General features: G+C 43.6%; 3 protein-coding genes across 10 annotated transcripts in view; 1 reads left to right on the top strand and 2 right to left on the bottom strand.

Annotated features, from left to right (window-relative positions):
- Nucleotides 1–2,290, top strand: part of LOC125720381 (ankyrin-2-like) — a 44,674-nt gene extending 42,384 nt beyond the window's left edge. For all 6 annotated transcript variants that reach the window (XM_048995717.1, XM_048995716.1, XM_048995711.1 and 3 more), the window contains one exon: nt 990–2,290. In XM_048995717.1, the coding sequence (XP_048851674.1) occupies nt 990–1,004 (15 nt within the window). In that variant the 3' untranslated portion in view covers nt 1,005–2,290. The remainder of the gene's footprint in view (nt 1–989) is intronic.
- Nucleotides 2,291–2,947: 657 nt separating this feature from the next.
- On the bottom strand, nt 2,948–11,725 carry wfs1a (Wolfram syndrome 1a (wolframin)). Of its 3 annotated transcripts, none has more exons than XM_048995718.1 (9): nt 11,600–11,725; nt 10,506–10,769; nt 10,228–10,322; nt 9,778–9,922; nt 8,966–9,139; nt 8,799–8,873; nt 8,136–8,275; nt 5,002–5,139; nt 2,948–4,893 (listed from the first exon to the last, which is right to left on the bottom strand). In XM_048995718.1, the coding sequence occupies exons 2-9, from the start codon at nt 10,756–10,758 to the stop codon at nt 3,067–3,069; spliced, it is 2,847 nt and encodes a 948-aa protein (XP_048851675.1). In that variant the 5' UTR covers nt 10,759–10,769; nt 11,600–11,725; the 3' UTR covers nt 2,948–3,066. The 3 variants fall into 3 exon arrangements, with proteins under 3 accessions (XP_048851675.1, XP_048851676.1, XP_048851677.1); XM_048995719.1 differs by having other exon boundaries at nt 10,228–10,307; XM_048995720.1 differs by lacking the exon at nt 5,002–5,139.
- A 3,266-nt stretch (nt 11,726–14,991) lies between these two features.
- On the bottom strand, nt 14,992–23,958 carry LOC125720791 (sodium-dependent phosphate transport protein 2B-like). Its single transcript, XM_048996672.1, has 12 exons — nt 22,771–23,958; nt 22,077–22,223; nt 21,015–21,143; nt 20,633–20,776; nt 20,282–20,393; nt 19,993–20,188; nt 19,149–19,244; nt 18,488–18,572; nt 17,834–18,001; nt 17,272–17,388; nt 17,001–17,125; nt 14,992–16,264 (listed from the first exon to the last, which is right to left on the bottom strand). Exons 2-12 carry the CDS (start codon nt 22,213–22,215, stop codon nt 15,755–15,757), a joined length of 1,821 nt encoding a protein of 606 aa, XP_048852629.1. The 5' UTR covers nt 22,216–22,223; nt 22,771–23,958; the 3' UTR covers nt 14,992–15,754.
- Nucleotides 23,959–25,086: the final 1,128 nt, after the last annotated feature.

The following is a 25,086-nucleotide window of genomic DNA, read 5'->3' as shown; positions in this document are numbered from 1 at the left end:
GCAAAATGAGCAGCACTGTAACACTGTCAGCAAGGTGAGCAGTATCTGAACACACAGTATCAGCAAAATGAGCAGCACTGTAACACTGTCAGCAAGGTGAGCAGCATCTGAACACACAGTATCAGCAAAATGAGCAGCACTGTAACACACTGTGTCAGCAAGGTGAGCAGTATCTGTACACAAAGGGGCAGTAAGGTGAGAATCATCTAAACACACAGTGTAAGCAAGATGAGCAGCTCCTGAACACACAATATCAGCATGGTGAGCAGCTCCTGAACACACAGTAACTTTAAACTCCTTTTAAATAGTAAAGAGAAAGTAAGATGTACTACTTCAGTTTTTCTGGGAGCGGGAATTTCATTTAAATAATTTAAATCAGCCTCCTCTAGCTTTCCACCTTTTTACATGTATTGGTAATAAAAAAAGTTCACATTGAATTATCCTTTAGTGTAATTATAGTCTTCGTAATATGCTTTTTAAAAATAAATGTTCATCATGTTCAACTGAAACACACAATATATTATATGTTACATTAATTTAGCAGATGCTTTTACCATAGTAATGTACAAGTGAGAAGGCAGGGTTAGTCGGTCCCTGGAGCAGTCGGGGTTAAGGGGAGCTTAAGGTTAAACTGAACTCACTCTGCTGACCAAGAGCGACCTTCCGGTCACAGGTACACAGGTGTCTTAACCCACTTATATCATAGTCATATACTGTTCCCCATTTGCAGTGCTGATTTTGTGGGACTTTCAAATTTGCCCCATTAATTCTCATGCAGTGCTTCTTAATCGCAGACTCACATGTGCATCCATACAGGCTCTTCACTCTCGGCTTTTCCGACCATGAGAGCTTCTGGCTTTGCAGAAAGGCAGCTTCCCAGGGGACTGCCTTTGATGCTGTAGGGTTTCCCCGGTTCTGTGCGTGGCCCATGATTACTTTACGTAGCCCCAGGTGGTTCTAACCCTGCCTAATTCCCTTGCCACACGCAGGACACTGATGAGTAAGATGAGCGCGCACTTGGGGCAGGAGTCAAGCGGCTCCCAAGGGAGGCAGGTCTACCTGGAGAAGCTGAAGAAGTCCCAGTGACCAGACCATCTCCAACAGCATGTGTAGTGCCTGCTCCTCTGTTATATATATTTATTAGCCCCCCAAGAGCATTATTAACAGGCACCCACCCAACATTGGACCTCTCTATCATATTATGACCCAGATCCCAATATCTTGCACACTTACTCCCACTATTACAAACTGACCTGCCAATGTTTTCCTCTGAAAACTGTTGACCATTATCTGTCTGATATTCTGTCTGTATTTTATCCATTTTGACCAAAGATTGCTTTCTTTTGTGGTTTGTTTAAGGGTTATCTTCCCCTCCTTGGGTATTTGCTGCTGTAGAAATGTAGTCTCTTCTGGGGGAATTCTCACATTGACCCAAGACACACTTGCAAACTCTTGAGCTTTGATGCCAATAAGGAAAACAATCTGTTCAAAAGTGAAGGGTTAGGTCTTGCTTGACCGTGTGTTCTGTGTGTAGTCTTTCAGTTGCGAGAAACTGCAGTTAAACTATCTGCATATCGTCAAAGGATTTCCACTGGACCTTAACCGTCCTGGGCTGTGTGTCCGTCTGTGTTTCGTGTGCGGGGCAGTAGCACTGAGCGTGTGAGCATCCCTGCAGTGTCTGGCTGTGTGTCACCCTCCTCACTGTCTGATTCTGACAAGATTGTAAGAATATATTTATGAAATCTTTACAATGCTTACAATGTTTGTATTGCATGAATCCAGGCTTTATCTCACCCACTCCCTATGCAAAGAGAGCAGCCGAATGTAAAAGCTGACATTAGAGAAGGTTATGCTAATCATACTTACAATGAAGTCTAGTGAGTAATGGTGTACCTGTTGGCATTGTGTAAATGCATTTTAGAAATGAATGCGAGATTAGCATAAGCCACCTGTTTCAACCATACATGTAAAATGGTGTAAATGACACTTATTTACCATACTCTCTGAATCTGTGAATGTGTGCGTGTGTGTGTGGGGGGAGGGGTATTTGCAGTGCAGGCTATATCTACTGCTTTTACACTTCACTGTTTATGCTGTGTGTAGTCAAAAAAGACAAAACAGTACTCACTGTGACAGTTTACTATTCTATATAATTACTGATGTGTTCCCATGGTGATACCAGTTATGGAAAAATGTAATTATAGATTATATATCTTTGAAGGCATGTATCAGATATTAAATTCATTTTGAAGAAACACTAGCTAACTAAATAAAATCTACAAATGTGCTTGACTCATGTCCTGCGTATTCTTGCTCCACTCAGTGGGACACTTCTTCTATGACATTAGAAAATGCTTTTGTTGCCACAAGCATTTTGAATACTATTTTTCCACAGCGCTAAGCTTGCTTGGACCGTCCAGCTTCTATGACGTACCGACAGTAGATTGCTTGTATAACTTCAAGGGAAACTAAAGCACCCTCTTTAACATTTTTTTGCCGACTGCAGAAACAACAGGTTAATAACTTCTAAATATTAGGAGTCCTGCACAGCTCCATAAGCCTCCAGCAAATTCATTCAGCAGAAAAATCACACAGTTGTCACTAGTGGGGACAGAGATATGAGTGAGATGAGAAACCAATGAGAAGATTATAGGTGAGAACTAGTGGTCAGAATCGTGGATGTGGAATTACGCTTTAAGAATTACTACACAAATTTTGGCGGTAATGTTTACAAACATCATTAAATACAGTTACTACTGAAGCAACGTTGGAATAAAGTTCTGCGATCACAAAAAATTGGAAGCGTTTCCACAATTTTGGTCGCTAGTGCAGGTGTAATTAAGGTCAAAATTTTTACAGAGGAGCACGACTGAATTCCTAAGCTGTCTGGCTGTAACTAGTGTCAGGAATTTTCATTTAAGGAAAAATATGAAGGAAATATGACGGCTTTCATCATGTCAAATCTTTAATCCGTGTTTAACTGCATGTCTCCTCCTCCGTTGACTAGCATTTGTTAAATGAAGTGGGCGAAACCATGCAAAAGCATGAACGTAAGTCACACAGCATCTACTTGCTTATGCGCGCAGACAGGAACGGAGAAAAGAAAAAGTCAAAGGCAAACTTCATGGCCTGCATGGCCGTTCCCTGCCAGTCGGGCTCGATTTTGTACTGCTTTCCGGTAGGGACCAGCTCCGACTGGCAGTCCAGACAGTGAATGGATCGCATCTCAAATACGGGCAACTTGCTGCCCAGCCGGCCCTGGAGCACAGTGCTGAACTCCACCATGCTCCCCAGACCCATGTTAAGCAGCGCTGGCTTGAACTCGTGACTGGCCCGGAGAAGGATGTCCTCACTGGGGTCATCTCTCTGGGCTGCCCCATGATGCTTCTCTGGCAAAGCTATCGTCACTTCAAACTTGTAACTGTCAAAGCGCTTGACGTGGCACTCGTGCTTGGCCAGGGCCTTCAGGCGGCATAGTTCCTGCATCTCTGGCAGCTGCGGTCCCACGGCCGTGCCGCTCTGTCCATCACACTTGGGGTAGGGCTCTCCGTACAGACAGCGCATCCAGTTACCGACAAAGACGGGCAGAAGGTTGATGACCGACTGGGCGCCGTTCTCCGTTTCTACCACGCGCACGTGCCGGACCCGGCCAGTCCAGGTGACCCGATGTCCTTCCAGATGACTGCAAAGGATCTGAATGCGAGCGGCGCCAGTCTCCTGCCAAGCGCGTGGTCCGCACATGGCGCTGTACTGCTGCCACGTCAGCGTCGAGTTGTACACATTCATGCCCTTCGCACTGTACACGTATGCACAGGTGAAGAGTATAACCGCTGAGATCCACACTAGAATGAGCTTAACCATGCTGCTGTGAGTCACCGTGCTGGTCACGTCCCGCAGGGAGAGACTGAAACGCGTCCACAGCCGCAGAGTGACCGGTATCGCGCACACAGCTAGTGTTACCAGCATCTTGGTCAGCTCTAGCTCCAGAAACCACTTGATCGCCTGAACCACAAGCATGGCAACCAGGCCCAGGGTAAGTGCAGGCAAAGCGAAGAGAAACAGGAAGTAGGCCACACAGGTGCGTATGAGGCCTACAGCTGTGGAGCTCTGCAGGAGCACCACAGAGAACTCACACCACATAAAGCAAACCATGTAGGGCACCAGGAAGCAGTAAGTTCCTCGGAATCCCCTCAGCTGGGCCATTCGAAAAAACAAGTAAAATAGGTACATATAGAGGAGGCAAGGTATGCTAAGCTTCAGGACCACAAAGTCACTGAGCGGCACCGTCACAAAGGTCTTTCCCAGAAGCCGGAGAGCGCCCATGCGCTCTGGAAGCAGCGTGGTCATAGCGCACAAGGAGGACGCCACTTCAGTGAGCAGCGCCCGGCGCGTGTACAGCTCTGCCGACGGGCCGAGGCTGAAATAGCTGGCCCCCGTGAAGAAGATGGCCACGGTGGCCAGCTCAGAGCATGGGATCCAGGCATGGTCAGCTACAGGGAAAGAGAAGATTACAAAAAAGACAGATAGGATGAAATAGAGGTAGGGCTCCATGTTATTCCAACCAAAGTTGGTTTCGGCCTGCTCCACGTCCAGGCCGGGCTCGAAACGTGTCAGTAAGGCAGTAAGTGTGCGGAAGTTCTCCCAAGCCTTGCTGTTTTGGAAGACTCGCAGAGTGCAGATCACCATAGAGACGAAGGACAGGTAGAAGATGAGCAGCGGGATGACGAAGGCAAAGAAATCGATGGTGAGGTTGCTGAGGATGAAGAAGAAGATGAGGGCGTTGACGTGCTGCGTGGGGATGATGGTGCTGAGCCACTGGACCCCCGCACGTGATCCCCAGTCCACCAGGGTGTCTTTCATCTCAACCAGGTAGTGCAGCGGGAATTTCAGGATCTGTACCAGAAGAGAGAGAGAGAGAAATAGACAGGAGAGAATAGGTAATTTACAGAGAGCACATGGCTTCCCCAGCACTGGATGGATAAGAGTAGCGCACTGGGTTACCATAAAGCGGGCCTGTACGTCCATCGCCCTGGATGTAGCAGTGATGGTGCTGGGCTGGCCCAGTCCCCATCTGACCCCCAGCATCTGCCTGCAGGTGGATTTGGGTGATGCCACTGCAGCCCGGCCTCTGAGGTCGTCCTTTTGAAACCCACTCTGTTAGGACTATGCTGCAGGGCATAGAAGCACTGCATGTACTACGCTCCGGACAGCCACGTGGTTTGAAGTTCTTCATGCGGCTTCCACTACGACTCAAGCAGCTAATGCCGGTTGGTCCCAAAGGTCAGACAATTCGGCAAAATTGAAGCTGCATACAGTGGCTTCCCTGAAATGGCAACATTAGGCACCTATGGTAGGAAAATTGGAGGGGGAATTTCCTGTTTACACTGAGCTGTGACGATCTGAATGTACACGAGCCTGGTTCTGAGAGGGTCCAGGCTAAACACTGCGGGCTGGAAAGAGTCCGAGTGACATGGGCTCGTGAATCATTGAAAAGGTTCTGAGTCATGGTGGACTGAGACCTTCCTGAGTATAGCTTCAGGCAAAGACACTCTCAGTCCCTCTGCCCTTCAGTCTAGGTCCTAGGACCTAGATATCAAAAGTGGCGTCTCTGGCCCAGAGCACCTAGTGAGACACAATAAACACTAACATGCAAAGTACTTTTTCAGTGAATCCTAATACAAACGGACCTCACCAATTAAATCGCAAGCCTGCATTAACGTAACAGGCAGGAGAAAGTGAAAGCAGAGTCAGAGATATGAGTGGCATCATTAATAACAGCATTTGAGCACACAGAACTAGTTTATTGTCCTGTTATACCACATCAAATTACAAATCCAAACTGATTAAGCAGTAAATGATCACTGTTATAACACATCCAAAGCAACATTTCAGAGCAGGGAATCCCATTGCTTTATGATCCTTAACTTACAGTAAAAACAACTTTGCGATAATGCAAAACAAACGCACATAGAAACTGATCCGGGGTCAGATTCACCTGCATCTCCTTAAATCTGGGTGCCAGTGACATTCGGTCAGGAGAGTCTGCGCCAGAATCCGAGTTCTCTAAATGATTAAATTTGGTCTGTATACACTCTGGAGATCTGGCACGCGTTCGCCAGGCCATGTACGTGTGATCAGTCACTGATCAGATCCACAGCTGATGCGCTAAGGATCTGAAGGGCAGATCCTGAAGCAGAACTGATCAGCAATCAGTCTGGGCCACATTTAACAAACAAGCTTTACTTGCCCAATTACAGGTACATTGGAATGCTTCTCCTCTTACTCTCCATAGCTTGTGGGGGGGGGGGTCACAGTACTAGACCAGCTAATGTTAAGTGCCCTCTCCTGCGGCTGGGGCTAGAACTGATAACCTTCTGATCACAGGCACAGAGACACAATCTACCCCCATTTAGAATCCATACCAGAATATAACGTTTGACTCTTGTGGAAATATGGCCCAGATATAGCCCTGATCTGCTTCAAATCCAGACAGCAGATGCAGACCATTATTGGTTCTTTGTGCAAAAAGACACTGGGCCAGATTCGCTTTACGGATCTGTGGCAATTTCTGAACAGCACTCGGCTTGGATCCGGATCAGATTTGATCTTGCAGTGATGTCATTCCATTACCCTACCAGTGGTGGCTAACATAACAGCTAGCTTTTGTTTGAAAAGATCAATGACATCGTCTTGATGTACAATACTAGTCAAAAGTTTTCGCACATTCTGAGATTTTCTACATTTCCATATTACTCAACATTTACTAAAATTATACTCATTATTCTTTGCTTACAAATAAATTTGCAGTATGTTCACCATTTGAGTACCTTAGCAAGAAAACGTTATATTTTTGATTAATCAAAGTAACCTCCTCTAGCAGGTATAACTGCAGAGAAAATTTGAGCCATTCTTTCTACAAGGGACATTAAATACTGCTCTGTTTCATGGGATGAAATGGTTAACTAGCGCTATTAAAGTTAAAGAACAGCTCAGAATTTGACTCACCATGCAACCAGTTAATAAGATGTCAGACATGCACTGTTACATACTCTTTCCATGTTATGAAGGAAGCTTGTTTTATTTGACTTAGATTTTCATTTATAGTTGTTCACTCAACCTTCCAATGCGTAACAAGAATAAAAAATCTGAAGTTGGAAAAATGGAAAAGTGGTAAAAATCTGCGATGTGCAAAAACGTCTGACTGGTAGCGTATGCCAGATCGATCAGTGTTACAGTTTATCGGCTGCTGTCAGCACAGGCCATCCTGATTGTGTCCCCCAGCTTATCATAGAAAGCGCATTGAGCATGTGCCTAGAGGGATCAGCTGCTGGCTTGCTGATACAAGAGCCGAAGGGCGGAACCGAAAGAAAACCGCTAGGTACAGTCCTGATCATGCAACAGATATACAAAGATTTTGGATTGATGGTGTTACAATTGTCATATGTAATAAATGCACAACAACATTAGTAAGCACATTGTTAAGAACATAAGAAAAGCACATTGTTAGACTGAATTACTGATCATATCGTGCACTGCTCAACAGCGACATCTGGTGGGCCCTGGCCACACTGACACCTGTTGTAGAGACGCCACTGGATTTCAGCGATCCATATGTGATCGGCGGGAAACAATCACCGCTCTCATTCAATATTATTCTTCTGTATTTCTGCTCTTAAAACTTGCAGACATGATGTACATGGATGTTTTCCGCAAAGCCATCTAAAGTCTAGGCAGTATTATAAACCCAAAGGCAGAACAGCATCATTTCACACGTGGGTCTCGTGCATTCCAGTGTTGTTTTTTTTTTTTTTTTTTTTTTTTTTTTTTTTTTACAAAAAAATGCAGGAATTTTCTGGAGGGTTAGGGAATTTGTTGAAGGGTTAGGGTTAAGCGACGCAGGCCCGAGGGGTTGAACAGGTAGCATGAGCAGATTTAAACTCGCTGTTTGATGCTACTAGTTTTTGCCCTTATGTGTGAGTCGTAATTGCAGGACACACAGCACACAGCTTCTCAACAAGACTGAGGTTCCCACTAATGCTTCTGGCATTCAGCGTCAGGCACGTAAACCCATCACGCGAAGAAGCAGCCAGCAACCAGCCGAAACATGCCCCTGCCATCGGAAACTCAAGCTTCACCTCCTTATGCAGGGGCAAGACCTCCCCCACCACCTTCCCACCAGCCTCGGCGCTGCTCTCCGCCACGGACGAGGGGGTGATGCCTTGGGCAAAGTTTTTGGTGATTTCCACAAAATCATCCAAGCCCACATATTTACCCGCTGTTGAGGGAAACAGAGCGATTCCAGACGTTGCCTGCTTACTATTTACAGTCATACATACGAATCTGCAGCAGAAGGCATTGGGGGATGATGGGCACATGCACACATGCAATAGTGACATTGCGAAAGGATGTGATGTATGAATATTAGCTTTAAATACATTTTAAAGTAATAAAGATTTCAGTTTCACAACTAAACATCCATCCATACATACACCTTCAATAACTGCTTGTCCTATACAGGGTCATGGGGTGTCTATCCCAGAGGCTACAGGTGCAAGGCAGGGGATAACTAGCTAAACTAAAAAAATAAATAACTGACCTATATGATACTTCATCCCCCCCCCCCCCCCCCACGCATTTCTGACACTCCTTCAATTCTGAAAATTTGCTCTAATCCTAACCCTAACCCTAATCCTAATCCTAACCCTAATCCTAACCCACAGCACACAACTGCACACAAAAAGCATACAGTAACAATGTCAATCTTATCAGCATGTGCACATACGAAGGTGTTTTCTTACACTTCCTGGAGACCATGCTCTCCAGCACCCTTCGCTGTGTTTGGACGGAGCTGCAGCCAGCTGCAACGCCCCCCCCTAGAACACACCAGGATGGCAAGTTAGCATTCGCCGACGGCTTAGCCTCCACTCTTAGCATCACCTGTCCTGTGCTCGTCCACTTGTTTTACCTGTCTGAGCGCTGACTTGGCTCACGTTGTCCAGCAGCTCAGACACGGCCACCTCCTTCTTCTTGTCAGGGTTCAGCTTCCAGTACATGAGCAGAGCTGCCTTTCTCACTCCCTGCTCGAACCTGGTCTCTGCTGACAGTTTCCTCACCTCAGCCTCATTCTCTGCAGTGATGCCTGAAACCAGCCAACACAATGTCACCCTTCGACCCGATAGCCGCATTACGAGTCAGGATAACATTTTAAGGAAGGCTGCACTGAGACAAAGTCAGCAGTACGGAAGAACAAGGATAAGCAGGAGACACTGGCGATAACTAAAAACCAGGACAGAAGCGACTTTCTAATGCCAAAGATGACCATCAATTTATCCAGAAGCGTCTCATGAACTGAAGGCTGACCTCAAGTGGCCTTCAAAATGAATGGGGAAAAATTAAGTGGTGTGAAGTGCACTGCTAGGACAGTTCATAACAGGCTCCTAGAAGCAGGACTGAAGTCCCATAAGGCAAGGAAGAAGCCCTTCATTAATGAGAAATGGGGAAGATCCAGACTGCATATTTTACACAGACGTGCATACCCATAAACCGAGAAATTAATGAAAATTAAACTTAATGCGGTCTCTTAATTTTTTCCAGAGCTGTATCTCTCATGTCAAAGATAAAGACAGAAGAATATTGGCTCCAATTGTATATGGAAGCTGGTGATAAACTATTAATTCCTGGCAATCCACTAACAGCCAGTGCAAATAAAACTTTCTCTTATTGTTGATCAAATGCTCACAGATTAACTATCCTGTTCAAAGCCCCTCCTGCAGCTACCTTTCCTCTGGGCCAAGCAGCTCTGCAAAATCTTGGTGGCATCTCTGCGGCCCTGTTTGGCAGCCTGGACCAGCCAGCCCACCGCCCTCTCATTGTTCCTTGTGCTGTCCTCCCCTTCTGCCAGCTTTAGGTAGTATCTTCCCAGCTAATGGAACAGAAACATTCACACATGAGACGTGTGTCATTCTGTCATCAGGAAGCAACATGAGCTACAAAAATCCCAGGTGATTCTGCAAGTGCACGTCTGCAAAGACAAATACAGGTTATATAGAAACTGAACCATCTGTAACCTTTCACGGTGTGAAACAGAAAGGAGTTTGCAGCTTGACTGAGGGATTTTGGGTTGTTTTCCACACCTCAGCAATGAGTGAGAACTCTGTGGACGCGGTGACTGCGCTGAAGACTGGAAAATGCTTGAGGGTTAGGTTCAGGGTTTAGGGCGGGGCTTACACAAATCTGCGCCTGCGCATCCCCAGCCTTGGCCTTCTTCTGCAGCTCTTCATAGTCAAGCTCTGCCTCGAGCTCTGTGCCTGGAGAGCGAAAGACTGAAGAACATTCATATCCACAGAACTGATTGGCTCACGGTGGGGCTAGAAAATGGTGTATAGGCCAACGTTTTGTAATACGATCTGTGTGATGTGGAACCAGGGTTTAGCAAACTCTACAGCTCCGTGTGTAGGGATGAATTGCAATCGGATCTGTTCACACCCTTAAAGGTTTTCACTTACTCGTGTTTTGCAGAGAGCTGCCACTAGAGGGCACAGAGGACGTGTCTTCAGACATGTCAGTTACAATCACCTTCTCCTGTGTCAGCTGCTTGGCCAGAGCCTTGATGCCTCTGGAGCAACCCCACAACAAACTAGATTTAGCAGGGGTGGGGGGTGGATCCTTGAAGCCTGACGGGGAGACTACAGATGGCAGAGAGACTGAAGGGGGGTCAGAGGGGGACGGGCTAGGTTTAGAGGGGCGATCGGAAGCCATGTCGATCTCATCTGGAAATAGGAAAGAATGAAAAGATCAGATTCAGTTTCAGGTCGACGATCACTGAGCTGGCAACATGTCTGCCACTGCATAGTAAATGCAGCACTGGATAGCTGAGTGCATGAAGAGCGGAGCAGACAGGCGAATGCAGCAGTGTTCATGCAGGAAACACGTGTACTGTGGCAGAAGCAGGGTGTCTCCCAAAAGGAAACCTGGTCTTTGTTACAAGCAGCGTCTGTCCACATGCAAAACTGAGACCTAGTAGGTGCTTTGACATTGTGCTTTAGAAGATCTTATTTTTAAACATACTTCCTTAAGCCAGAAAAATAGCTGTTACATCGATGTGTCTGCTTTACACAACGGGTGGTTAAGGTTCTAGTTACAGTCCTTTGATTTTACTTAAAGAATCTAATCAGGACTTATATATGAAACATCCAAAAGAAGAAAATGGTATGAAATCCTCTTATTTCTTATTTATTGTATACAAAAAGGGAGCATTTTTAAATGAATAACCATTCAATAACATAACATAGCCATGCATCTGAGGAAAACACAGGCGAAAAGACGTGGATTATTTGAAAAAGACATCTCATTTAAGTATATATAAACTTTTGCCACTTTAATAATTATGCCACAGACATTAAAAATTATTATATGACTCCACGTAAGTTATGTCTGTAATAACTCTTAGTAGCATTTATTTAATTTTGTTTTGTTTTGGTAGTTTTATGACCTGAGAAACTTATGGCTAAAAATAGTTCATTTTAATAGCCAATGTTTTTTCAGAAAATTATTTAACCATTTTCCATGTATGTGTTTATTCGGCATAAATGTTACTTACAGGTAAAATCTGAGCTGCCTTTCAGATCTGCATTGAAGTTGCTTTCTTGATAAAGAAGTGCACGAAAACCTTCCTGTCACTGCATTTAAAATCGGACAGCTGGACATTCCACAAATCTGAGTAGTGACACTAAACCAGGAGGACTGGTAGTTATAAATAGGCAGACCACTGACCAATCCTTCAGTATGGAGCGTAAAGCCACAGTGTAATTAAATTCTTGTACTCAATCTCTATCCTGTTTTTTGGTAAAGAAAAATTTGTCTTGTTAAAGTCCATTCATCCATACAAGTAACATCTAACAAGAGAGGATGCAGTAGGCTGCTCTATGCTCTCTTGGTACTAGAGAGGCAATAGCACTGCCCTACGCTGCCCTGGTTCTAGAGAGTCAAAGATGCAGTACGATGCCCTACGTTTTCTTGGTCCTAGAGAGGCAATAGCACTGCTTTACTTTGCCCTGGTCCTAGAGAGTCACAGAGGCTAGTAGGCTGCTCAACGCTCTCTTCGTACTAGAGAGGCAATAGCACTGCACTACGCTGCCCTGGTTCTAGAGAGTCACAGATGCAGTAGGCTGCCCTACGCTCTCTTGGTCCTAGAGAGGCAATAGCACTGCCCTACGCTGCCCTGGTTCTAGAGAGTCAAAGATGCAGTACGATGCCCTACGTTTTCTTGGTCCTAGAGAGGCAATAGCACTGCTCTACGCTGCCCTGGTTCTAGAGAGTCACTAAGTCAGTAGTGCTCCACATTCTCCTGGTCTCAGAGTCAGTAGCTCTGCTCTATGCTGCCCTGGTCCTGGACAGACACAGAATGGCGGAGAATATATGGTGGATACTGGTAAGCTGGGACACTTTTTGAAATTTTACTTTCTCTCTCACTTTCAAAATATAATCCACATGATAAACAAGGCCCTCATCATCAAATTCATCCAGATTAATAAAAAGTCCTTGTGGGTGATTATCTTGCAAAATTACTTTATAACATATAGCTACCAAATCATTTGGTTTTTTATGAGACTCCAAGTCCAGTATTAGGGTTAAAAGTCATAAGAGAGGTAGGATCAGATACAGATATCAGATCCATAAAACTGCCAAATTGTAGGCCTTGAATTAATCACCTCCTGTAGTTTTCAGGTAATGAATATAACTATAGCAACATGCTGTACTTTCATGTTCATAAACACACCAAAGTTAAAAAGTAATTCAACGCTGAATGTAGCAGAATACTTGCTGTGGACAGGAACACAGAAGTGATCGAATACTGATTTTACTGATTAAAAGTCTTACCAATCCATTCAAAAACAAGCCATATGTTCTCTACAAAGAGTTATAATTACGAAGGTATAATTATTGATCCATTATTTTTCATGAAATGGCTACACCAGCGGGGTGGCATGGTGGTGCAGTGCTTAGCACTGTTGCCTCACACCTCTGGGACCCGGTTTCGAGTCTCCACCTGAGCTACATGCGTGTGGAGTTTGCATGTTCTCACCATGTCATCGTGGGGTTTCCTCCGGGTACTCTGGTTTGCCCTCACAGTCCAAAGACATGCTGAAGCTAATTGGAGTTACTAAATTGCCCGTGGAGTGCATGTGTGAGTCACTGGTGCGTGACTGTGCCCTGTGATCTGGGTTGTCCTCTGCCTCGTGCCGATCACTTCTGCGATAGGCTCCGGACTCCCCGTGACCCAGAAGGATAAGCGGTTTGGAAAATGGATGGATGGATGGATGGATGGATGGCTACAACAGCCATACAGACACTTCTAGAACCAACGGATACCTGCACCTTAACTAGGTTAAAAAAAAGTGCTTGCAGGACGTTAAACGGTGGCAAATATTTTTTTTTACAGTTAAATGAAGATAAAACACATAATTCTATTTGCATCCTCGCTTCACTGCTGTCACATGTTAGGCCCAATAGCATCGTATGTTAAACCATATGTCATGAACTTTTTGCTTTTTGATTCTGAGGTTTGATAAGAAAATTAACTCCGTGGTCAAAGGAACATTTTACTATCTTCTTCTGGTTTCAAAAATTAAACCTGTTCTTCCTTTTAACAATCTAGAGAAAGTCACCCATGCTTTTATATTATCTCAATTCAATTACTATAATTCCCTTTACTCAGGTTTAAGTCGTCGTTATGTCATTGATAGTACAAAATTAGCTGCTCGACTGCTAACTGGTAGCAAAAGGAGAGAACATATCACTCCAGTCCTAGCATTATTCTACTGACTTCCAGTTAGCTTCAGGATCCAGTTTAAAGTTTTATTGTTTGTATTCAAGGCCTTAAACGATCTGGCGCTATCATACGTATGTCAACTCCTTCACCGCAAATCAACCCCTCAAACATTGAGGTCATCACATGATCTTCTCCTGCTTGCCTCCTGGTCTCACTTAAAATGTAGAGGGGATTGTGCTCTGGCAGTTTACGGTCCTCGGCTGTGGAACAGTCTACCACCTCATGTTAGAGCTTCTCCGAATATCTCTTCTGTCAAATCCAGTCTTAAAACATCTCTCTATTCTAGGGCTCTATTCATGTCATTGAATGTATCACTTGGTATATGTATTATTTTAGCTGATTTATTCATATTTGTACAGCACTTTGGGTAAACAAAAGTGTTTACAAAAAATGTACTTTATAAATAAATTTTACTTACTTCTCATCCTGTGTTTAAGCATAAGTCCTAGATGACCTACAAAAGACTGTGCAACAGTATTGCATGGTCTAATGCATGAAAAGCTTCACTTAAGTCTAGTAACATAACTGCATTTGCTTGATCAGAAGACATTAGTGGTTTCTCCATTAGCAGCGTGATGGAAGCTAGACTGAACATTTTCTAGCCAATTCTGAGAATCATGGCGTGTGTTTTTATACTGGCCTGTCGTTGTAGCCACATGGAATCTGTTTTGTATTCCTGAATAACAGATTAAAATCGTGAAGTATGATAAAGACTTTCTTCTTGTTCCAACACTGATCACGGTATATTGCAGCCCATTCTTGCTTTATTACCCGTAGATACTACACTGGACCCAACAGACCAGTGAGATAGTAAATGCCTTGACTTGATAGTTTTGTCATGGATTCAATGGTACAACTACAAGGTGATTAACAGCGTTGAGATGAAAGATTAACCTAAGAGAGGAGGGTCTGCAGTTTCACATCAGGATTTTACAGTCATGGTATCATGTGCCTGAACGGAACAGCGTACAAGCACGGGAACCCCAGGTTACTACCCCAATCGTTTAACCAAACACACTCGCACAAAGTATTAAGGGGCGTGTGCACTTATGTAACCAACGCATTGAAGTTTTTTATTCTGATTATATTTCACAGAAATTAACATTATTTTATTTGAAATTATAACATAATTTTATATATTAAAGACAAAAGTACTCGTTTCAGGTTTTACATCAGACGTTGGGACGTCTGATGGGACGTTTCTCCCATAATTCACTGGGCCACTGAATAAGACAGACATTAGTCACAATTGTATGATTTTGAAGAAATCATACAATTCTGACTAAAATCTTAAAATTTGTACAGTGTAAATTAGGACTTTGCCATCCTGTTTGACTTCCTCTGCAGGATGGACTCCCCCTTTGAGTCTGGTTCCTCCCAAGGTTTCTTCCTTCTAGGGAGTTTTTCCTTGCCACTGTCACCTCTGGCTTTGCTCTCTGGTGTCTTTGGGCAGGGATAATGTAAAGCGCTTTGAAACAATGTAATTTTGTGAAAACTGCCCTATGCATCATAACACTGATTCATAACTTGGTCCATTTTATGTAAGGCATTAGATTCCAGTTATTTTCAATGCATCCAGGATCGCTACAAGTCACACAAATGAGTGTCACAGCTAAGCAGGTAAACGGCCAGCTTGCTGTGCGTGTGCCGTGGTGTCTTGTCCAGAGTCTTCCCTACTTGTGACCCGTGTTCCTTAGGACAGGCTCCATAACTCAGTGCAACCCTGTTTCGGATAAGGGCCCAGCATGAGTCAAAAGTCAATTTTGCAAACATAAGTTATGCCGAACCTAAGTATTATAAAACCACATTTGATAAACTCGCTATCTATCTGGAAGCAGGACAGATTCTCCTCAGAGGAGTCACAGGTTTCAGTCTTTCAACAGCTGTGGAGACAGCTACTTCAGTAATTGCATTATAACTGTGTTATAAATGAGTGCATTTGGCAGCAGCATGTTGCATAGTTCCTGGGTTAAGTTCCTGGGGCTGCACGGGGCTGCCTGCAGTCCCAGCTTTGTCCTCCTCCGGGGGCCTTCTGCAGCAGATGCAGCTACAGTGGGCCATCACCGCAGTAACCAGACGGTCCAGTGGCTGAAGTGAGTGCATCCAGTAGGGCAGGAAGTCCCACGTGCGCAGTACGCGGGGCAACCACCGGGGGCGCCGAGACTGTATGACATTGACGAGGGTGATAAAAAGCAACAGCACGATAAAAGGTACCCCGACACTGATCAGTGCCCACCAGCCAGCCAACGACAAGCCGAACACCACTAGTGGAAAGAGGACGAAGCAGACAAAGATGTAGAGCACCGCAAACCAGCGGTACTTGGCAGTGCAGCTCCCCAAAGCCTTGGCCAGCCGGATTGGAAAGCGCATAAAAGGTAGGGTGTACCAGAGCACGATGCCGCTGACATTGAAGAAAAGGTGCACCAGGGCGATCTGGGCAGGGAGACAGCAAGCAGACACATGTGGTAAGGGAACGCAGGGGCTAGAAGTTCATCTTATCTTACATGGGTGTGGTGTTTTCCAATCTAGAATTTTGTTTTTTAAAATTTTACTGCTTATGTTCTGCATACTTCATTGTGAAACCGAGAGATTTGGTCTTTCGAGAAATATACAGCTCCGGAAAAAATTAAGGGACCACTCAAAAAAAATCTGCATTTTTAAATTCTGCCTTAATCTTGGTTCTGCTGGCAGAAGACTCCAGGCTTCGAAGTTTCTAAGACAGCAGGACACAAGAATAAGGTGAAGCAGGAGACACTGGGAACAACCAGAAAGCAGCCAGGTGGAGGGAGGAAGCAGCTTCAAAATGCCGTCGATTTATCCGGCAGTACCTCATAAATTAGAGGATGACCTCAAGTGACCTTCAAAATGAGTGAGAAACATTAAGTGGTGTGAAGTGCACTGCTTGGACAGTTTGTATGAGGCTCCTTGATGCAGGACTGAAGTCCCATAAAGCAAGGAAGAATCAAGGAAAGAACCAGGCTGGAGTTTGCAAAACATACACAAACATACATTACACAGACTTTCATAACTTTATTCTTTCATAACTTTATTCTACCATTATCTGACAGATGAGTGAAACTGAAAAATTCTGCTGTGGTTTCTTAATTTGTTTCCAGTGCTGTATACTCTTACGCTGCCTGTGATAACGTGCGGTCTGAGAAGCTACTACCTGAAGAGAGTTGCTGAGCGTGCCTACGGGGCCAGCCAGGGCCGCGAGAATGGCAGTGGTGGTGGTCCCAATGTTGGCGCCCAGAGACAGAGGGTAAGCCCTTTCTATGCTGATCACGCCAATACCTGCAGGGATCGGACTGTGTGCGTCATAAAGCATCCTTGGGTGTGAGAAAAGCGTTACATAAATAAACGTTAATATTATTACTGAGACATGAAAACCCAAACCCTGACACTCAGAAACCAGCCAGTAAGATGTGAGCATCACTCACCAACCAGAGGTGTGATTGCAGAAGTAAAGACAGAGCTGCTCTGGACAACAAAGGTCATTCCTGCCCCGACGATGATGGCGAGGTAGCCTGTCACCCAACTGAAGGGGAAGGGAAAATCTGAAGGGCAGCAGGCAGAAGGAAGAAGGTGACTTCAGGGAATTGATGCGGATGATCCGTCTTTAAATACCACGTTCTCAGATGAACATACACCATTGGTTCATTGGCAATACGAACACAATTTAGCAATAATCAGGTCTGAACTCCGATGGTTCTAAATTCTTTTATGAATTAGTACATATACATGCACATTCAATCCTACATGTAAACACAACTTCTCATGCGTACATACAGTGAAAATTCTCTTATGTGGGCATCCACAGGCAATATTTTAGCACAATGTGTCCTTCTGAATGACCCCAGGGAAGAACCTGAACAGATACACACTCAATAACTGGCTTAAGATCAAACCGCTGCCTACACCCGTCGACGATTCACTGACCGAGTAGTTGTGCGGATGACTGAGCACCTGCCGCCGTGCACTTATGACTCCAGATCTGCTCACCTGTGTTAATAATCTTTTTGATAGCCAAAGCCACTTGGCCTTTCAGCACGGAGTTGAGAATCTTGACAATGAGAACGAGGCAGGTACAGAGAAGCAGCAGAGATAACGCCAGCAGAATGAAGCCCACTGCCAGGTCCGACAGGTTGGCACTGGCAAACATGTGAGCACCTGAAGCAGCCAAAAGTCAAGTTATTAGTTAATCATTCGTGTCAAAAAGCATCACCCCGATGAAAATTTACTGCAGAGGTTTGGCTCCTGATCACAGTAACCTTTGCCGCGATCGTCTTTGTACAGTCTGTCCCAGGAAACGTCCAGGGTTTATTAACAGCAAATTAAGCAGTTTCAAAGAGTTATTTAAAGGGCATGGCCCCGGAGAGAACTCTACTCACCCATAAACTTATGATTATATAACTGCAAACTATAAACCAGAGATTCAAAACCAGAGCCCTAATTTATTTATATACATATACACTAATATATATACACACTAATATATATACACACACTAATATATATATATATATATATATATATATATATATATATATATATATATATATATATATATATATATATATATATATAGAGCGAGAGAGAGAGAGAGAGAGAGAGAGAGCGAGAGAGAGAGACCATTCCGTTTCAGAGCATACATACATTTCTTGAGGTTCACCGTCTCCGAAACGTTCTTCAGGATCCAAGTTAAGTTTCCCTCTATGCTCACAGTCATATTTTGCAAGGTCTGAAAATTAGAGGTGAAAACAAGAACATATCAACAAAACCACGACACTGCATGTGAAGATAAAGGTGACATATGTGAAATACAGAATTGTAAGCCTTGCACTTTTCACCAAATTGAAGCAGTACAGTAAAAGTTTTGCTATTGTTATGGACTGTGATGCTCCGTTTAACGATACAGGTACCTTAGACCTGACCAGTGGTCACTCATTCCAAATGTCCTTTCAATGCTTTGCTGCGTTGTACTTATTATGGGAATCCTTATGTTTTTACCTATGCATTATCACTGTGGTATGTTTGCTGTGTGTGTCACATGACACTAATATGTTGATCTTTACTGTCATTGGTGACATTAGTAGATTCTGATTACTGTACTTTGTGACAGTATACCATGTTCATTTGTTGCACGTATGAGTGCTTATAATCCATTTTGCAATCTGATCTTTTGTACAGCAGATCTATTATATGGGAAAGTACTATCTGGTTCCAAATTAGTTTGCCTGAATGCTGTGCCAGTCTCTGTTGCGTTTACACTGCTCACTCAGATTACTGTGCGCAGTGTGTTTCTGAGAGATATTACCGTGTTGGTCTCCGTTTCACACCATATCTTGATAAGACTCTTGTTCCTGGCTGAAGAATCCCCAGTAGCAATGTCGTTTAAAACATCTTCATCCAACTAGGTACAAAAAAAAAATTAATTTTCATCTGATGTGGAGCAAATGTTTGAACTTAAAGTTTGGCTTCACATGTACTATGTCAGATTACTTGTGTCTCTATGCCCGCATGGTAACCAAACATATTTTTGAATGTCAAAGTCAATTAATAATGAGAAATAGCACCTTGCCATGTACACTGCCACATTAATAGCCACCATAAAAAAAAACTTGTTCATAAATCCATTTAACAAACACAGACCTTTCCACAAAGCACAGTGCCAGCAAAATCTTTCTGGGGGTTTCTCATTGTCAGACATCAGAACACTTTTAAAGATGGAAAGATAGCTAAAAATATAGCTATCTTGGTGTCCTTTGCCCAGAAAACTGAAATGCACTTATCGTTCAACACAGCACAAGGCTAGGACACCAGTGGAATGGCTATATAACAAGAGGGTAAGCAGAAGTGGCCCAGCAGTATCTTAACCCTAAGCCCTAAGCCCAATCGTATTATAAACCTGTGACATCAGGGGCTCTCGCCAATGTTCACCTTGAACTTTGACTGAGCTAAAATGGCTTAGCAAATATTCCCCAATCCTGGGAATATGCACATTTATTAAGCCTATATCTGCTTTTCGTCATTTACATAGAAAAGTATATGTCTTTATATTTTGTATGCTACAATACATCTCCCCTGGATCTCAAGAGGATATGTATGGATTCTCCATCCCTGGATGCTACAAGTTCTAACTACACGTCGGCGACGGTAACCTGGATGACGGCGTTGGTGAGCGGGTCGGTGATGACGCTGAGCAGCTGGGGGGCTTGCTCGCCACTCTGAATGTGCAGCGAGTTCACCAAGAGGCCGGTGAGCCTGTAGAGGTACCCAGAAGCAACCTCCAGGGGCAGCAGTACCAGCACTGACAGCCAGTTGAAGAAATCGTGCACAGTGGCCCCAGCAAATGCCCTACACAAAAGCATCATATTTGTTGGCATTAAAAAATGTTTCAGGGAAACCAGAGTTTTCCCGGTTTAAAAATGACTTAGTTCGTATACTCACCGGCGAAACACGTCGCGGTCTCCTGCTTGTGTCAAGGCTACGATAGTGTTGGTGACAGAAGTGCCAATGTTGGTTCCCATGATGATAGGGACGGCACTCTGGACCTGCAACACTGTGACGAAGCAGAACCATCCTTACCGCCATACTAAATTCACATGCTTGAATGAAATTAGGATGCGTCTTAGAACAGAGCCATCCTTAGCACCAGTTATTTATATATTTTCCCAAAGACTCTCATCTGAGCCACACGAGCGTATATGTGCACGCAAAGCAATACATGCGAGATCCGTATCGCCGTCGGTTCTGCATGCCAGTCTAACGAATACACTGCTGGTAACGTTCTATACTCACAGCCCGAGGATACCATGCTGACGATGATGGAGGAGGATGTACTGGAGCTCTGTACCAAGAGCGTCACTAGAACCCCAATAACCAAGCCTGCCAGGGGGTTGGAGAGCACGGAGTTCTCCTGGAAGATGTCCCCCGCAGCCTTACCTAAAAGGAACGTGAGCCATCCTTATTCACATCATTACCGGAACAGCATACACAGACACAGCCACACTGTCAGTTATATATGTAAATTGGATGACAGTGCCTCCATAAAGAGACATCTAACGGTATGAAAGAGAAGGTGATGAGGTGCGGGAGCCATGGCACAAGCCCCCAACTACCGCTGAGAAAATCATTTGGACATACTCATATTTGCCTGTCTGTGTCATTTTGCGACTCATACCTCCAACGAGCTGGAAAGCAGAGCTGAGAATGTCCAAGGAGCAGACAAACATGTAGAGGAAGCCGAGTAGCAGCACGAGTTTCCCGCCAGAGACCATCAACCTGGCAGCCTTTCCTTTTCTGTCTAGGTCTGCCTCAGACAAGAAACCAAGACTGCATCAGTGCGTCTGTTCTGCAGTTTTAGGCAATGTCGGCCCGTATAAAACATCCGAGACATAGACCTATCATATATTCAAGGAAAACGTAAACATTAAGAGTTAATTTTAATGTAAACCTGAAGAACATTTTTGGCAAAACCATAAACATATTTAAGTATAACGTCTCTTCTACTATCAATTTATTGACTTATTTTCAAATAAGAAAAATACAACGACAAATTCTGTTTGGGTTATTTCAAATGCTTACATTTCTTAAAAAGTGCCATAACCCCCTATCAACCTTAACCCCCTAAAACAGGAGTCACCAACATGGTGCCCGCGGGCACCAGGATGCCCCCAAGGACCACGAGTCGCCCGTGGAGCTGTTCTAAAAGTAGCACAACTCACCAGTGAGCAGTGCCTAAAATTTAATTTTATCCTGTCGCTATTCTTCTTTAATCACATTTGCATCTATATAGATTTGAAAATGACAATATCTAAAAAAAAAAGCATTAAAAACAGGTTTATGAAATTTGTAAGCAAATTTGTTATCAAACTGGTAGCCCTTCGTATGGCTCAGTACCCGTGAAGTAGCTCTCAGTTTCAAATAGGTTGGAGACCTCTGGTATAGAAGCTTTCCCCCATTTGTCTTCTGTTCTTTATTCATTGTTTATTTTCATCGCTGCTGTCTTAAAATGCTCTTTAACACTTTTTGGATTTCTTGTTAAGTGCATTGGGGACACTATATCAGGAAAGGCACCATAAAATGTAATTAAATGATCATGTAATTTTTTTGGGATAAATACTCCATAAAATTGTAATAATCGTGAAGCATTTGACATGTAATAATGTAAGGAAACTTGTGATTAGCTAACTATTTGGTCAAGAAGAGGTGTTTATTCGAACGAAGGGATTTTCACCCTCACCTGACCACGCAACTCCATTGTCCTGAAGTTCGGGAACATTCCACGGATCCCCTTGGTCTTTGAGACCAGCTTCCAGCTCCTTCTCAATCGGCACCACTTCTGAGTGGACCAGAAGGACGCTGGGACCATTAGGGGCCATTTTTGTGTCTGTAGGAATTGTAGTAGAAGGCAGAGCTTACATTACACACCCAGAAGCACCTACACACATTTAGCCACAAATAAAACACACAAGCACAGAAACAACGACCAACACAAGTCATAGAAATCCTAACCATACAATTATACATTTACACACAAACACAACAATACATACAAAGTATATGAGCAAGGAGAGCAAACACATACACAGCAAGGGAAAATGGACTGCACAGTAAGACCTGGTTAAATAGGTTTTTCGGGTGCAAACACATTTTCTGCCAGCAGAAACAGAAAATATTACTTTGTCTCAGAATTCTTCAGGTTCTTACTGGAACATAATCCTTTCATTTCTGCAGTTGTCATGTCCAGATGACAATGATTTATTTGAATATCTGAAATTGAATATTTGCCAGCATTGAGACATTCCAGGCCCTGATGTATATAGTCTTACTGTCAGCAGCTGAAATCTGAGCCGATTCACTACATTTTGTATTTAAAGCAGCAAAGTTACCAGCACAGACTTGGGATAACCCCCTACCCTGAAAGCAGTACAGACCTGGGGTGATTCCCGGTGGCTCCTCTTTCTCTGACCCTGTGCGAGAGGCTTTGATGTTCAGCTTTACCTGTGAGATTACCTGCCCACAGAACTACTTACTTACTGCTTTTATAGTGCTGCGGTAACGTGCACATGGCACTGTATCCGACACACCTGTGCTCAATATGCAGTCACAACAAACTCATTTATGCTTCTCCAATAGAATTTCTGCTTGTTTATGGAAGACCACCCAATCACAATCATTCCTGGCTGTCTGTAAGACTGTCCAATCACAATAATTCCTGGCACTGTCTGTAAGACTGTCCAATCACAATCATTCCTGGCTGTCTGTAAGACTGCCCAATCACAATCATTCCTGGCTGTCTGTAAGACTGCCCAATCACAATCATTCCTGGCTCGGTATGTAAAACGGCCCAATCGCAATAAGTTGTCCTATAGCCCTAACAATTTTTGATACACAGGCAGGAGTTCTATCGCTATCATACTGAAGGAAATATCAAACACAATGACTTACATCTATTACAAATTTCAAAGTGATTATTTCATACTAAAAAAACACATTGCTCTGCTATTACCCCATGCCCCCCAAGTTATTTGATAACATCACCCCCTGCTGGCTGAAAAAGATTATAGCAAAAGACACTTTACATCCATTTAATTAAACAATATGCTCCAGATTCTTGGTTCGCACGTTGTCCCCAGAAATGCCATTGCCTCCCAGCTATCAAAGCACGAGTTTCACCGATTTCTTTAGGTTCTTTCAGTTTTACGGTTTCGTTTCAAAGGGCATACTTCTAATTTTATTTTCTAAAAAGTTTCATGTTTTTTTTTCCATAACCATCTTAGTTATGGTGATAGTCTTGATAAAATGTGCAATATAACAATATTTAAGAAGTAGTTCAAAATGTCACATTTAAATTAAAATCATATGCTGCTAGTGAAATGTATCACTTCTCCGAAAGGGAATTCTGGCTAACCAGTAAACTGGATGCGGTTCTGACAGTTCCGTGGCGACCCAGCTCAGTCACAGCACCACCCTAAGACCTAGAACCTAGAACCAGACTATCGATCAATCAGGCCAGAATAAAAAATACCCCCCCCAAGAATTAATTAGGGATGGGTTGATTCACATTTTTACAGTCACAGTCCTATTCCGATACAACAGCTCTTTTTACTTCAATATTTTAATATAACATATTTATACTTTATATATTAATATTTTTAAACTAGTAAATACAGATGCAATAATGTATGCTAAAAGATCTTTAATTAAGCTACTAGAAACAGACCGTGTGTACATCTTGTCTTAAGCGTCTGAGGCATTTTACAGTCCTATTTGAATATCTTTCAAGTAAGGATACGCAAGTGTCAGATGCTTCAGTACCACATAATTTTCCTTCCACTGGCAACAGCGTCACTTACACTACACCTGTATCAAGTTGTAGCACGTGCGCGAAACAGCCCAAGCTAGCGACTTGCTTTTTTCATACTATTCGCATTGTCTTGCACAGTCACGTGCGATTTGTTTAATGCGATTGTCCACTAAACGCTAGTCCCACCTCTCAAAACTTTGCTTTTACGAAGATCGCAAATCGCTGTTACTAGTTGCTGGTAAAAGCACAAAATACTTCTAGGTTCGTCAACCTGTTTTCACGCTCCTCGCACTGTGAAGGATATGCGCATGACGTCACAGTAGGCGGAAGTCACTCCTCTAGTAGCAAAACAACGGAATGGCAGCATTAATGTTCAGCTTGAATGCCACAAACATCTAAAATTGGAAAGAGCGATTGATTGTACAGATTTAACACGAAACAGGAGCTCTTTTTTTAGAGATGGCCAAAAACTAAATAAGTAACGGACGTGGATCGGCCACATATGACTGATACCTGATCCGTCAAATAGGTCTGGATCAGTGCCGATACCAATCCAAATATCAGATTGGTTCATCTCCAGAACTAATGCCTGAATTCTGTTGACCTGCCTACTCAGGGCCATTGATGTCACCAGCGCAATGCTGTAGGTAAATGTGGGAAAATTACTGACACCGGTTAACCTGACAACTCGGCCTGGGACTATGGGAGGAATTGTGCAGAACATGAGGAGAACATACAACTGACACAGAGGTGGAATTCAAACCTCCAAAGCAGGAGACGCGAGGCAACATCGCAAAAGGACAAAATATTTAAAATATTTTTAAAATTTCAAATCGCAGCAATAATCAAAAACTCAAACTATGACCAACGGACCCTGGTAGGAGAAGAATCTTGTAATCCCATTTGAGGATGTGCAGCATTACTTGGGCATTGATTACACCCC

Source organism: Brienomyrus brachyistius, chromosome 25, assembly GCF_023856365.1.
Source record: "Brienomyrus brachyistius isolate T26 chromosome 25, BBRACH_0.4, whole genome shotgun sequence".
NCBI lineage: Eukaryota > Metazoa > Chordata > Actinopteri > Osteoglossiformes > Mormyridae > Brienomyrus > Brienomyrus brachyistius.
This window is presented reverse-complemented; position numbering and strand designations above follow the sequence as displayed.